The sequence below is a fragment of the Crinia signifera genome, chromosome 1 (assembly GCF_055691185.1).
Source record: "Crinia signifera chromosome 1, ASM5569118v1, whole genome shotgun sequence".
In the NCBI taxonomy this organism is placed as follows: domain Eukaryota; kingdom Metazoa; phylum Chordata; class Amphibia; order Anura; family Myobatrachidae; genus Crinia; species Crinia signifera.
In genome coordinates, this window is record NC_139217.1 from 417,662,567 (window position 1) to 417,677,256 (window position 14,690).

Consider the following 14,690-nt stretch of genomic DNA (forward strand, 5'->3'; position numbering starts at 1 on the left):
TTGTTACTTGGATGTGCTGGTCCTATCACTGGTCTTTGACCACTGGTATAAGTCTCTATATATATATATATATATATATATTTGTGTTGGGTGCCACTCCGCTTAGCTGGGTTGTTTGCTCTGGTGCCCTCAGCATGAATTAGAGTAGTAGCTGTAGTGGTCTGATCAGAGACTGATCATCAAACAAAGTCATTTAATGTAAAAAGTTACATGTATCCCATAAACCAACGTTTTGGGGCCCATGTTCCCCATTTTTAAGGTGAGAGATATTAAACACTCTGTGGTGCTTACTTCATATTGTGTGCATAAAGACCCATCACCTGTGTGGGCTGCTCCGAACGCCATCCGGGAAAAGGGGAGGAGGGAGCCGCATCAGATGTCTTCAGCTTCTAGTCCAGCCTCCCTGTCCTGCTCCAGCACTCAATAGTATAAACATTTAAATTCATGTGCCGGGTGCCATCCCTTGGCTTTGTAGGTAGGGACAGTAGTTGTGTGTGTGGCGGTACTCTCGGTTTTTGTAGAAATAATACCCTTACAATTATGTTGTGTATAGATATTGAAAAAATACATGAAGAGAAAAATGTTACTTTCATAGCTTGCATATACTGTATTACTGTAACTTTCATAAGGGGTTATTAGGAAAGGCTAGCCAGGTTAGGTATGTTTACATTGGAGATGAGGCGTCTAAGAGGGGATATGATTAATATATACAAATACATAAAGGGTCAATACAGATACCTAGCTGGTGATCTGTTTACCATGAGGACTGTACACAGGAAATGCTAGATGTTAGAGGAGAGGAAGGAGAGGAAGTTTCTCACCCAGGAAGTTTTTTTCTCCCAGTAAGGGTAATTAAGATATGGAATACTCTGCCAGAGAAGGTTGTGATGGCTGACTCAATGGATAGGTTTAAAAATGGGTTACATTTTTTTTTTTTAACAGAAAATAGTATCCAGGGGTATAATCATGTATTATAATGTACTATAGTGGACTCAGATTGGACAACCACTTTGGGTCATCGTGGATTCTGGTTTATAATGAAAAGACGGCAACCTCATCCAGGTCAAGGACTACAAACCTGATAGATCCTATTATCAATCAGTTTACCGCCAGCCTTATTCTGTAAAGACATTTTTTTTTCTGAATCTTCCACTTTGATAAGTTTATTGTGTAATTAAAAAGTTTAGCTTAAAATAAATGTAAAAAGCATATTGTATTTCCACAAGTAATTAGTGCAGTGTATGTAAATATACTAGCGGAATACATTCTAAACACAGCAAAATAGAGAAAATCTGAGATTCTGTACAATTTGCTACCATTTTGCTTTATTCTATTTTACTATTTTATTTTGGGTAGCTCATTTTGTTATACAGTATTTACAGTGCTAAAACAAATTGATGTTTCCCTAAACATGTAGCTTTGTAATCACAGCTTGCGAAATTTGGCAGTATTCCAAGCGCACAGAATTATTATATTTAGTTTCTTTAAAATACAATTCTTGCAGGTGTTTACATATTAGATTTTTCAATCTGGCACTTTTTTATATAAAAAACATCTGTATGTTGCTTATTAGATAGAACACACTCAAAACACAACATTAAAAAGCTGGGAGCCAGGATAGCAATTCTGCACATTGTTATTATATTTTACTGTATGATATCACCCAAAAGTAATTAGGAAACCTTTATATTTAACTCATTCTAGTTCGCTAATGTTAACACTTTTATTGTGTACCATAAAATTAGTGATGTGTTCATTATTTTATTTTGGTATTAAATATTTTATGCATCTTAAAAATTAAATGTAAAATTTTATAGTAAAGGTCATTTACAAATTTAAAAACTGTTTTAGTCTACTTAGCTCATTTATAGATGCACACAGACACCACTTTAAGATCCCCCCCAAGAATGTCACTTGAGTTCTGCAAGTACTTTTCCACTATGGTGGAAAGAGGGATAACATAAGTCCATCCTAGTAGTAGAATATGCAGAAAGCTTTACTCACAATTACTGTCTTCTCACATATACAGTAGTTAAACTGCTAAACGTTTTTTTTTTTTTTTTTGTAAGCAGATTGCATTTCAAATGCTTGTTATGGAAAATATCTGCCTGAATTTACCAACATTTACTAAAAACTGTACTTAAAATGAAATTGTAAAAAAAAAAAAATACAGCACTGTGATAGAAATGCCATTTTCAGGTAGCATTACTGAGGCTTCCTTTTGGTTCCCCTACTCTAGCAGGGAAGGCTGAGCTTGGATCCAGCCCCTTTGACACTGCACCCCATACTTGCCGACTTCTTAAAACTCCTCTCTGGGAGAAGCCCAGAAGAGGGCGGCGGGAAGAGGCTACGTTTTGGGGGCGGAGCGAGGCTGACATCACTAAGCCCCCGCCTCCATGACTGGCAGCTGCAACAATTTGCGGGTCCGTGGATGGTGGGAGGGGCTGAAATGACGCAAATCGCATTTTATACCGTGGGAAGGGGGAGCCGGGGCTGTAGCGAAAATGCGGGAGACTTGCCCACTTTCCAGGGGGGGCAGGAGGGGGACCCGATATGCGAGAGCCTCCTGGCCATTCAGGGAGGGTAGGCAAGTATGCTGCACCCCTGTGCTGTCTCATGTGACCACCAGAGATTTCACACATGCTCAGCAGAGTAATGTTCGGTACTTCTGTAGTTTCACGGCGCCGCCGCGCACACACTCTGGCTTAGAAACTTGGCAGACTGCCAGAGGCTCTGATTAACCGTGCGCGTGCCGCTCTAGCTCAGACAGAGTGTGCTCGCGCCGCTCTAGCTGTACTGACAGCTACGTAAACAGCGTGGCGGCCGGGCAGCAGCAGCAGCGCGCTGCCCAGGCGCTGGCAGGTCACTGTGGTAGGCAAGTGGACACACCCCGGGCACAACGCTGACGTGCCGGGGCTTGTAAAGTACTCACCCCGGCACAGCACAGTATCCCCCATGTACACGCTAAATCCAATGGCTTGCAGCCTAGATCTAGGCGCTAATGCCCCTGGATTCACACTCCCTGCAAGCCGCTAAAAAGGAGGGGGGCGCCTGGATTTAGGCGCAAAACCCTCTGAAACCAGGCGCCTTGCGAGCCGCTAAGAAGGAGGGGGGCGCCTGGATTTAGGCGCAAAACCCTCTGAATCCAGGCGCCTTGCGAGCCGCTAAGAAGGAGGGGGGCGCCTGGATTTAGGCGCAAAACCCTCTGAATCCAGGCGCCTTGCGAGCCGCTAAGAAGGAGGGGGGCGCCTGGATTTAGGCGCAAAACCCTCTGAATCCAGGCGCCTTGCGAGCCGCTAAGAAGGAGGGGGGCGCCTGGATTTAGGCGCAAAAACCAGGCTCCCTGGGAAGCGTGGCGAGCGCAGCGAGCCCCGCGAGGGGACGCGGATACCTTCACAGGTAAACGCGTCCCCTCGCGGGCTTCACAGGTGTCCGCAGCGACGCGGACACCTGTGAAGCCCGCGAGGGGACGCGTTTACCTGTGAAGGTATCCGCGTCCCCTCGCGGGGCTCGCTGCGCTCGCCACGCTTCGGGCTCGGTGGCTCGCTGCGCTCGCCACACTATTCTATTCTCAACTCCACGCCGACGTGGATAGTGGGGGTATGAAAAGGTCGTAGGACGCGTACCTCCGCCCCTCGCGGGGCTCGCTGCGCTCGCCACGCTTCGGGTGGGCGTGGATAGTGGGGATGATTCAGGAACACATTCACACCTGCACACTCACACACCTGAGACAGTGAAGACGACATTTTCGGCAACTGTTCACTTTTTTTTTAGTTGAAATTCAAGTGAAATTTAACTTTTTTTTTGTTGAAATTCAACATAACTGTAGAATATAAATGATTCAATGACATGAAATAATCATAAACAATAAAAAAGTCCAACAATAATTTAAAAGTCATGATTTAATCAGTAGAGCAGGAAGGAACTTCGGCGTCTACGTCACCGCCAGCATTTTCAGTTGACGGACCTGCTGTGTCGACATCATCGCCGGAAGGACCTACTGTGTCAACATCACCGCCGGCATTCTCTTTCTCGACCAGGGGGAGCAGGGTCAGAGCGTGCCAAATGCGATGGAAGGGGTCCTGGGCGCCTAAACTCTGCCTCCACATAAATTCCTGAAGGTATGAATCGAGGTAATGGCGTGCGGTACCCCTCTGGCGTTTATTACGCCACTTGCAGCTGCCCCAGAGTCGCTCCACATTCTGGGTGTGCACCCCAGTGTCCGGGTCGACGAAGTGGTATTTGTGGTTCACCTTTCCGTGAACATAACCGGCCTGCTGGAGTTGCTGGGTATTGTACGCCCTCCAGCAGTCTGTGAAGACAGTAGTGCCCGGTTCCACATGGGCCTCGATGGCAGCCATCAGGGTGGCCGTATCCCGCCGCTCCACCGCAGTGATAAAGCACTGGCCGGACTCCCTAGATATTCCCCCGAATACCCACTGCTGGGGCAGGAGCCGTCCGACGTTGCTCTTTCTTTTTACATACAGGCTTTCGTCGACCTCGACGATCTGCCCCGGGCCTCCGATTCGCCGCTGAGGCTGTGCCAGCAGGTCCAGCGTGCAGGCCTCCCTCATTAGATTGCTGTATAGGACAGCAGTTTTTTGGCAGATGTTGAGCTGCTTGTCACAAAATTTCATGCTGGTCAGCTCTTCTGCCCAGCAATATACAAATCTGATCAGGGTCACGAAGGTGAGGTGAGATCCCCTGAACCATTGAGCTGACCTGACGCTTTTTCTGCAGCTCCTAATGTGGCAGCGCCACATGCGCTCCTTTATGCTGAGCTTCATGGGGTGGCCATTGGGGCAGGTCATGGTCTGTGGCAGGAACTGGCGGGCCTGCAAGAAAGCCACAGCCTCCTCCTCCGTCTGTGGCAGGTTAAATAATGTCAGACGCCCCATTGCCATACAGAGACTTGCCACTGCCATTATTCACCTCAGCGTCTCGTACAGGGCTACAGCTGACTGACTGACTGACTACGTAAACAGCGTAGCGCGCGTCTAAGCCTGAAGTGGCGGGAGTGAGAATTGACACGCTAAAAGCCCAAAATAAGTTAGCGTCTACATTGGGGACACCCCCTGTGGTAGCGGTGTGCCGGGGTGTGCGATTTATAAGCCCCGTTTATCCCATTTTGTCTCCTTTTTACACTTCATTAATCACGTTACACTATAACACTGTAGCTAGAGCGGCACGCGAGCCTCTGGCAGGCTGCCAAGTTTCTGTTAATAACACTGTAGCTAGAGCGGCACGAGAGCCTCTGGCAGGCTGCCAAGTTACTGTTACTTCCGGCGCCGTGAAACTACAGAAGTACCTAATATTTTTCTCTCAACATTGACCTTGTGATACTTTTGTCACCCTGAGGGAGATGTATCCTAACAATCAATAAGCTCCTATCTACTGTGTTTATAAAATTTGTTACATTGTTGACACCTAGAAGGCTATTGGTTGCTATGGGCAATTTATCCATAACTGTTCTCTTAAGAAGGATTGATACATCTTCCTGGTTTGGGAACAAACCATCTTCACAGTCTTATTTATATAGGAGTTTCTTGCTATAATGTCGATACTGGTATTCTCTGGATGACCTGTCTGAACACTTCATGTTGATTCTCTGACTTCATAATCTGTTTTGATGTTTCTCTGGAATAAAAATGATGTGCATATCTTTTAAGCCCCATACACATTAGCCGATATGCTCCGATATTGAGCGTACACACTGAACGATGTTTCAGTGAAGTCACCCGGCCCCCGCTGACAGCATGCCTGGTTGACGAAACAGTCAACACTGGGCATGCTGCATAGATGATGGGGAAATGAGTTAACAATGCGCTTGAGCATGCATCATTAATGATATTGAGCGTACACACTGAGCAATTTATCTAAAAGATATCTCTGAGAAGGGCCATATCTTGTATACAATCATGTAGTGTGTATGGGGCTTTAGGGGTCTGGGGCTAACTTGTGAAGCTCCTGAAAATATATTGAGTTGACGGTCTTAGAATTATTACAAGTGTTAAGTAATTATTTCCTTTATTTTCAATTTTTTTAGGCAGGTGTTTGTCATACATATTCTTACGCCATTGTCTTTTGTTTCAGCAGCAGCAGAAGAAGAGTCCACGTTCACAGGTAAGATGAAAAATTCATATTTAAGAATAATTTTATTTTTCATTGATGGAGCCATAATTTCATATTTTGTATTTATTCTAAAGTCTTAGATTACACAGTATCTTACATTTTACAGGCTGTCTTTGAAAAATGTCTGGAGCTAATTGTTTAGCACTTTGAGATCCATATACTAAGGTGATAGGGTAAAAGCCAAGCTCCTAACTGCCATACTAAAGACTGTTTCAAAAATGAAAGGAGCTGGAAAATAGACTACTTTAGCACACATCATTTTATCTCTCCCCAAGTTTGATAAATACCGTTAGTTATTCTGCTACATATGATCAATTCAGTGGCAATGGGGCAGATGTATTAAGCCTGGTGAAGAGATAAACTGGAGATAGAGTGGAAGGAGAAAACGCACCAGCATCAACTCCCAACTGTCATATTTCAAACCCAGCTGATTGGCTGGTGTGTTTTCTCCTTCCACTCTATCTCCAGTTTATCTCTTCACCAGGTTTAATACATCTGCCCCATAATTAGTACTTTGTGGGCCCCACAGCAAAATCTTGAAAGCCCCCCCACCCCCACCATTGTCACTACAATGCCCTTTTTGGGGGGAAGAAGAGAGAGTATGGGGAATGAGCACCAAAGGGGTTGATTTAATTCAACATGCTGTGAATAGCACTGGGAGGGAGCTTCCAGCGATATTCAAATCACTGCGCTATTATGTTGGAGAATGTCAGTACTTGGTTACGGAATATTAGATCTACGATGTATTGGTCTGCAGTCAAAAGGTCAACCACTATTGGTCGAAATGGTCAAAAGATCGAGATGGTCAAAAGGTGGACAGGGTCATAAGGTCGACATGGTCAATCTGTCGACACTCAAAAGGTCGACATGGTTACAAGGTCAGCATTCAAAATTTCCACAAGAAAAGGGTTGACATGAGTTTTTCATGTTTTTTGGGGTGTCTATGTCGACATAGGTCGGTATGGAAACTGTCTAAGTTTACCCCGTCCCCTCGCATGGCTCGCTTTGCTCCCCATGCTTCGAACAGGATACTGCGCTACGCTCAGCACACTATTATATTCTTCCACCATGCTGTAGTGGTAGGGATGGTAGGGTATGAAGTACCTCCTGTTGACACATGTTGGCTCAATTTAAAAACAACTCACGTCGACTTTTTTCATGTCGACCTTTTCCATGCCTACCTTTTGACCATGTTGACCTTTTGACAATGTCGACCTTTTGACTGTTGACCTTTTACCTCATCGACCTTTTGAATGTTGATCGTTTGACCATGTCGACCTTTTAACTGTTTACCAATAGTTGTAGACCTTTTGACTGTGGACCTAGACATTGTAGATGTAATGACTGCATACCGGCGGTACTCTTGGGTGTTTAGTGCAAGTACTGGCACTCTCCGACTAAAGTGCCCTGCCACATTGCTGTTTGCTCCATGGTAGGGCACAAAACAGCATTGCACAGATAGTTTTTGTCAGATTTCTGCTTGCACCCCTCCTTCAGTTTACCCCAAACCTTTTACGCTATAAATGTATTTGCACAAACCCTTCAGTATAAAGCACTGTGTAATACAGTATGACAATGCTCTATTAATAAATAAATAATCATTTGATTATCATTAACAATGATCAAATCTATGTGTAATGGGCATTAATAGGAAAACAGTAACTCTTCATTTAAATGGTAAAGAAGCTCAGTTTGAGCCGGACTGTTGATGAGTGACCTGGTTTGCATTTGGTTGCCAGGTGAAATGATCAGATCATGTGGTGTATATTATTAGAATGGTAAGCTACTTACATACCGTACATTAACAAATCAGCTATTTCTCTAGCGACAGCTGGTGCAGATTGCAAATATAAATAAATAAATACTGTAAAATGACATTTAGTTTTCCTCAATATGCAGTCATTGAGAATTATTTGTATTGTGCGATTCCTTTAATGAGAGTGGTATATTTTTTATTGTCATGTTTATGTGGAAAGGAAAAAAAATTGACACCTCAAAATGTTCTAAATTAACTTAAATTTTCCAGCCGCAGGTTGCGAATTGTAACTGTACAGTATACACTATTTTGCAATGGCAAAGGCATCTTTTCAGGTATGCAGCACACAATAAGCAGTATTTTTTTATTATTATACTGAGATTTAGGGTTTAGCTAGGACACGTTTTCAGAGGTGGAACTACCATTGGTGCAGCAGGTGCAGTGCACAGGGCACCCTGAGGACTAAGGGGCCCGTTGCTGCACCTGTCACACTCTTCCTGTCACCCACTGTTTTCCCTGTCACCCTCTGCCTCTCCCTGTCACCCACTGCCGTGTTGCATATTGTGAACTTGGGCTGGGGTAAAGGAGGGGGCCCAAGTTATATCTGTGCACCTGGTACCGCCAACCACAAATTCCATCAGTGCACGCTTCCCTCTGAACTCTGAATCGGTCTGCATACTATTCATTTGCCCTCCATCACTGAAGTACTCAGAGGCGTAGGGAGGGCGGAGCCACCGGAGCTCATGCTCCGGGCGCTGATTGGTGGAATGGCGCCACCGCCCGCCCCCCCTCCGCAAATGATCCCCCTGCTACACTAATGGCGGGCATCGTGTGCTGTCGGCTGCCCTGCCCGGCGCCTAGCTGCTGGTCCTATCACTCACCTTACCTACAGCCTGATGTCTGTTGCTGGACGCTGCTTGAGAGATCAGACAGGGCTGGAGGTCCGAGCACAGACACAGGCATGACGCTGGTGCAGGCTGCTTGTGTTCTCCGGGGCTGCTGACAGAGGATCAGAGGCTTACAGTCCCGGGGAAGCAGCTCGCGTCTGGCACTTCTCACCTGCCAGCTCGGACAGCCAGCATCTCCCTCCGTAACTGTAAAGTATTATCTTTAACCTTTAACTTGTGCAGTGCACACACATCAGCTGACCCCCGTTATTGCCGCTGATGAGTGCACACGAATGGGAGGGAGGAGGGGGAGTGAGGGAAGGAAGCTACAAAACTCTGTCCCTTAATTAAAGTAAGCACTCCCCCAAATACAGAAGTAAGAGACACAGGATAATGTGGTGGTGTTATCATCACTAGGCTGCCTAGACGTTACAGTGTATTATATAGTGCAGCAGATTCCGTTACAGTGTCTTATATAGTGCAGCAGATTCCGTTACAGTGTCTTATATAGCGCAGCAGATTCCGTTACAGTGTCTTATATAGCGCAGCAGATTCCGTTACAGTGTCTTATATAGTGCAGCAGATTCCGTTACAGTGTCTTATATAGCGCAGCAGATTCCGTTACAGCGTCTTATATAGCGCAGCAGATTCCGTTACAGCATCTTATATAGCGCAGCAGATTCCGTTACAGCGTCTTATATAGCGCAGCAGATTCCGTTACAGCGTCTTATATAGCGCAGCAGATTCCGTTACAGCGTCTTATATAGCGCAGCAGATTCCGTTACAGCGTCTTATATAGCGCAGCAGATTCCGTTACAGCGTCTTATATAGCGCAGCAGATTCCGTTACAGCATCTTATATAGCGCAGCAGATTCCGTTACAGCATCTTATACAGCGCAGCAGATTCCGTTACAGTGTCTTATATAGCGCAGCAGATTCCGTTACAGCGTATTATATAGCGCAGCAGATTCCGTTACAGCGTATTATATAGCGCAGCAGATTCCGTTACAGTGTTTTATATAGCGCAGCAGATTCCGTTACAGCGTCTTATATAGCGCAGCAGATTCCGTTACAGCATCTTATATAGCGCAGCAGATTCCGTTACAGCGTCTTATATAGCGCAGCAGATTCCGTTACAGCGTCTTATATAGCGCAGCAGATTCCGTTACAGTGTCTTATATAGCGCAGCAGATTCCGTTACAGCGTCTTATATAGCGCAGCAGATTCCGTTACAGCGTCTTATATAGCGCAGCAGATTCCGTTACAGCATCTTATATAGCGCAGCAGATTCCGTTACAGCATCTTATACAGCGCAGCAGATTCCGTTACAGTGTCTTATATAGCGCAGCAGATTCCGTTACAGTGTCTTATATAGTGCAGCAGATTCCGTTACAGTGTCTTATATAGCGCAGCAGATTCCGTTACAGCGTCTTATATAGCGCAGCAGATTCCGTTACAGCGTCTTATATAGCGCAGCAGATTCCGTTACAGTGTCTTATATAGCGCAGCAGATTCCGTTACAGTCTCTTATATAGCGCAGCAGATTCCGTTACAGTGTCTTATATAGTGCAGCAGATTCCGTTACAGTGTCTTATATAGCGCAGCAGATTCCGTTACAGTGTCTTATATAGCGCAGCAGAATCCGTTACAATGTCTTATATAGCGCAGCAGATTCCGTTACAGTGTCTTATATAGCGCAGCAGATTCCGTTACAGCGTCTTATATAGCGCAGCAGATTCTGTTACAGTGTCTTATATAGAGCAGCAGATTCCGTTAGTGCAGTGGCGTAAGTTCGTTCCAGTTGCCCGGAGGCAAGATATATATTGGTGCCCCCCCCTCACACACACATACACAACACAACCCAATAAAACCTTATATAAAATATTTATTTATATAGAAATATAGATAACACATATATTTCTCAGAACTCAGCTACAGAGGCAATATCTTGGCTTTTAAATAATTGATTTATACTTGCATGGGGAGGAGAGGTGCCCCCTTGGGAACAGGAGCCCGGCGGCAGATGACTCCATAGCCTCCCAGAGTTCTGCCTCTGCGTTAGTGTCTTATATAGCGCAGCAGATTCCATTAGTATCTTATATATTTCAAATGTAACATGCCAACACATGTTAGCCACGCCCCCAATTCATTACCGGGAGGGGGGGGGGCGCGAAATATGCCCTTGCTCCGGGCACCATGGCACCTAGCTACACCGCTGGAAGTACTACACATGATTTGGGAGGGGGATTCTGGTTGGATTGCAAAAGCAAACTTCTATGATGGACAAAACCATTGTGCACTGCAGGTGGGGCAGATGTAACATGTGCAGAGAGAGTGGGTGGGGTGTGTTCAAACTAAAATCTAAATTGCACTGTAAGAATAAAGCAGCCAGTATTTACTCTGCACAGAAACAATATCACTCACCCAAATGTAACTCTCTCTGCACATGTTACCTCAGCCCCACATGCAGTGCACATGGTTTTGTCCATTAAAGAAGCTTTTGCAACCCAACCAAAATCACCCCTTGGTTCTGTATAGTCTTGCCAGCACTAAAGATTGGCCAGGATGGCTTTTGCTATGGGTGCCAGTCCAGAGGATGGGGCACCACCTGTTTTGGCCAGCAGACATGTTAATCTTTGGGGCACCAGCTGCCTCTCATTTCCAGGGAGGTTTTCCCCAAATGTTCCCATCGTATTTTTTTTTCATTCCATTTCCTGGCATAGGGCTCTGTTACAGAGCCTGCATGATGTTGTGGCCCTGAAGTGCAAATTGTGAAGTGCAGTGCAAACCGCTTGGTACAACCATGCATCTATCTAGATCTACTGTACTTCTAAAGGTGCCCACACACGCACCGATCCCGGCGGTGCGATGCTATACGATGGGGTGCGCGCTCCCGCGGCACCTCATCGCACAGTACAAAAAGTATGTCCTGCACATACTTTTTGTACTAGCTTTTTCTAGCATAGCATCGCATCGCATGCACATCGTATGCACAAGGCATACGATGCGATGCTATGTGTGCTAGTTAAGCCCACAACGCACGCCGGGATCGGTGTGTGTGTGGGCACCTTAACTCTTTGGGCCAGATGCACTGAGCTTCAAAAGGAGAGTGATAAACAACCAACCAATCAGCTCCAGACTGATATTTCCCAAACACAGTCTGTGACATGGCAGTTAGGAGCTGATTGGCTGGCGGTTTATCACTCTCCATTTTATCACTTCTGAAGCTTAGTGCATCTGGCCCCTTTTTGATGAGACATTTTATCCTAATAACATAGACCAGCATGTTGGACTAGTGTTGCAATTAGGGAATTCTTCAAGTCCCCTGAAGGATATGTGATCTATTCAGCTTTGTATAAATGAATTTTTGAAGACAGCATGTCATTTTAGTACAATGCAAACTATAAAACATTATTTGGACGTGATAAGCATTTGCTTTCTGAATTTGCTTTGCAATGGTTTTGTATTTCAAGTCACTTAAAGCAAAAATGCAATTTTGTACTAATTACTGTTTATAAAGCAGCGTGAAGTTTCATTTTATATGTAAATTTGTGTCTTGGTCGATGTGTCCAGAACAAGAAAAAATTAAAACTACATATTGCGGTACAGGGAGACTACTGTATTGATATTGTTTAGTTATTGAAATCAATGTAGTTCATTGTATCTCCATGTTGAATTTACACTCCGCACCAATAGGCTGATTCAGACACGTCCCCTATGGTGTCGGTCTGCGCATGCGTTTGCTGCCTGATTGACAGGCAGGGGGGAGGGGGTTCCGGGGTAGACACCTGGAGTTTCATGGACGAGCCCTTAGGTCCACACTCATAACCCTCTGAGGCACCTATGTATTATATAGCTTCCCTTCTGGACTTGTAACTTGGTGGGACTGCTATGCTATTACTGGTGCCTGTCCTCGTGTTTCCCTCCTATGTCCCTATAGATTGTAAGCTTGCAGAAGGGTCCTGTTACCTCCAAGTCTAAAAAAGGGGGAAAGTGAGCAGTGCTAAAATTTTAACTATGTATCGTTGGATTGACTTCACAATATTACAATTAGTAAGATAAATATACAAATGTAATATACCATTTTGGTTAGAGGTAAATCACATAAAAATATCACATAAAAATGGAATAACATAAAATACAGTATAACATCAGAATTTTCATAAGGAAGATAGCTAGATCTCTGTCCTCACTGTCCGTTCCTATATATACCTGGATATATATGGAGCAGCTGGATAGTACCAAGGTGGGTCTAATTACCATCCGCCTGTTGGGTTTTGCAAGGTTGGGGATCTTTGGCCAAATGGAAATTTTCCTTTTTGGTAAGTGTGGCTTGAAGTCCAAAAGTACCTTTTGTAAATCCAAAAAGTAGGCTTGGAGTGTGCCACTGTTGGTAGGTATGGAGATATTTCGGTTCGTCCAGGCTGGCGCGCGGCACAGTACCACTAAGACATTTTTCCTACTTGCACCACTGGGTCTGACACACCCGGTACCTTTGCAGCTGCTGCTGAGTCATACGGGCCATATCTACTGCGCCACCATTGGTTCCCCTTCACAGAAACATTTTTGTGAAAGGGGCACCTTTTCATTATCTCCAAGTCTGTCTGCTGTTACCCAGTTTGTTTGATCACTTTCTACAATTGTAAAGCTCAACAGAATCTTCTATATAAGAAACTGTAAATAAATAAAATAAATAGAAATGCTGGGCAGGCCCTAGGGCCTTGATGGCTAACCTTGGGCCACGGCTGTCGGGCTGGGCCGACAGCCATTACCCTGTTCTGTTCTCACTCTGCTCGACCGTGAAAAAGCAGGTGGGATTCAATGTCCCGCCTGCCGCGGGATGAGAAGGGGGTGTGGACGCGAGCTGCGCAGAGAAGAGGCGAGCTGCAGCCAGGAGCTCATCACTTCCCGGCCGTTCTCGGCAGAACGAGCCTGACTGCTTGTGAAGTCGGGCTCATTCTGCCGGTCTCCCCTGTTCAATGCTGTCAGCGAAGACAGCATTGAATAGGGTCCAGCAGCCATCTCCCCCATCAAGCGATGACTGTGGGAGATTGAATACCCCCCTAAGACTGTAGAAATTATGATATTTTTACCTTTTTAAGCCCTGCCCCCTCTCCCCCCAATAGCAGCCTATGCATTAACCTAGTCACTCTGACGGTCAGTATGTACTACTAAGAATGATCCTTTTCTATGACTTGGAGTGCATTTGATGTTAAGAAGCATAAATCAATCAATGAAAGCACATTCAAAGAAACCTTAATAATACATTTAAGTTCTTAAGTAAAATGTGCTTTGACAAAGTGACAACGATATGCGTATTGCTGGGAACTGTGAACTGTGTATGGTAATTACAGTGTTTGCAGTATGTTTCTTCCATTACTATTCTCAGTCTTAGGCAAGTCGTATTGATATTCAGATGAAAGGGAGGACAGGTTTAGCAAATGTTTGTTTCTATTAAAAGGATATCCACTATCATTGTGCTTTGGATGCAGGATGAAAAGTCAGTTAAAAAAATAATAATTCTAATATTGGGTCCTTGGTAGTGGGAACCCACCAGTAGTTATCCCTTGGTTTACAGTATTTCCACTGTGTCATTGATCTTTGATTGCATTATTGACTTGGGAGGAGACATAGGTACAGTACTCCTACAGAGTAGGCTTTGGTTAGTTGGCAGTCAGGGTACCCCTGGAAAGCAGTTCTTACCACAATATATAAAATCTGAAAGTTTATGTGCTAAGACCCAAGATTAAGCCTCTTGTTCCAGAGATTAGTGCACAAGGAGTTCCTATAAGACGATACGGAGTCCTTACTTCCTCAAGTGCTTTTCCTGGGCCCCTTGCCAACATTGCAGTTTAGAGAGATTAACATTTAAGAGAAGAAGCTACTGATAGGCTGTGCACTCCTCCATAGACATG

General features: G+C 44.9%; 1 protein-coding gene across 5 annotated transcripts in view; it reads left to right on the plus strand.

The window, feature by feature from the left end:
- Positions 1–14,690, plus strand: part of EDIL3 (EGF like and discoidin domains 3) — a 510,230-nt gene that overhangs the window by 158,638 nt on the left and 336,902 nt on the right. For 2 of the 5 annotated variants that reach the window (XM_083151831.1, XM_083151828.1), the window contains exon 3: positions 6,094–6,123. The exons of 1 other annotated variant lie outside the window; for it this stretch is intronic. In XM_083151831.1, coding sequence (XP_083007957.1) covers positions 6,094–6,123 — 30 coding nt within the window. The remainder of the gene's footprint in view (positions 1–6,093; positions 6,124–14,690) is intronic. 2 more of the 5 variants (XM_083151829.1, XM_083151832.1) reach the window with 1 other exon arrangement.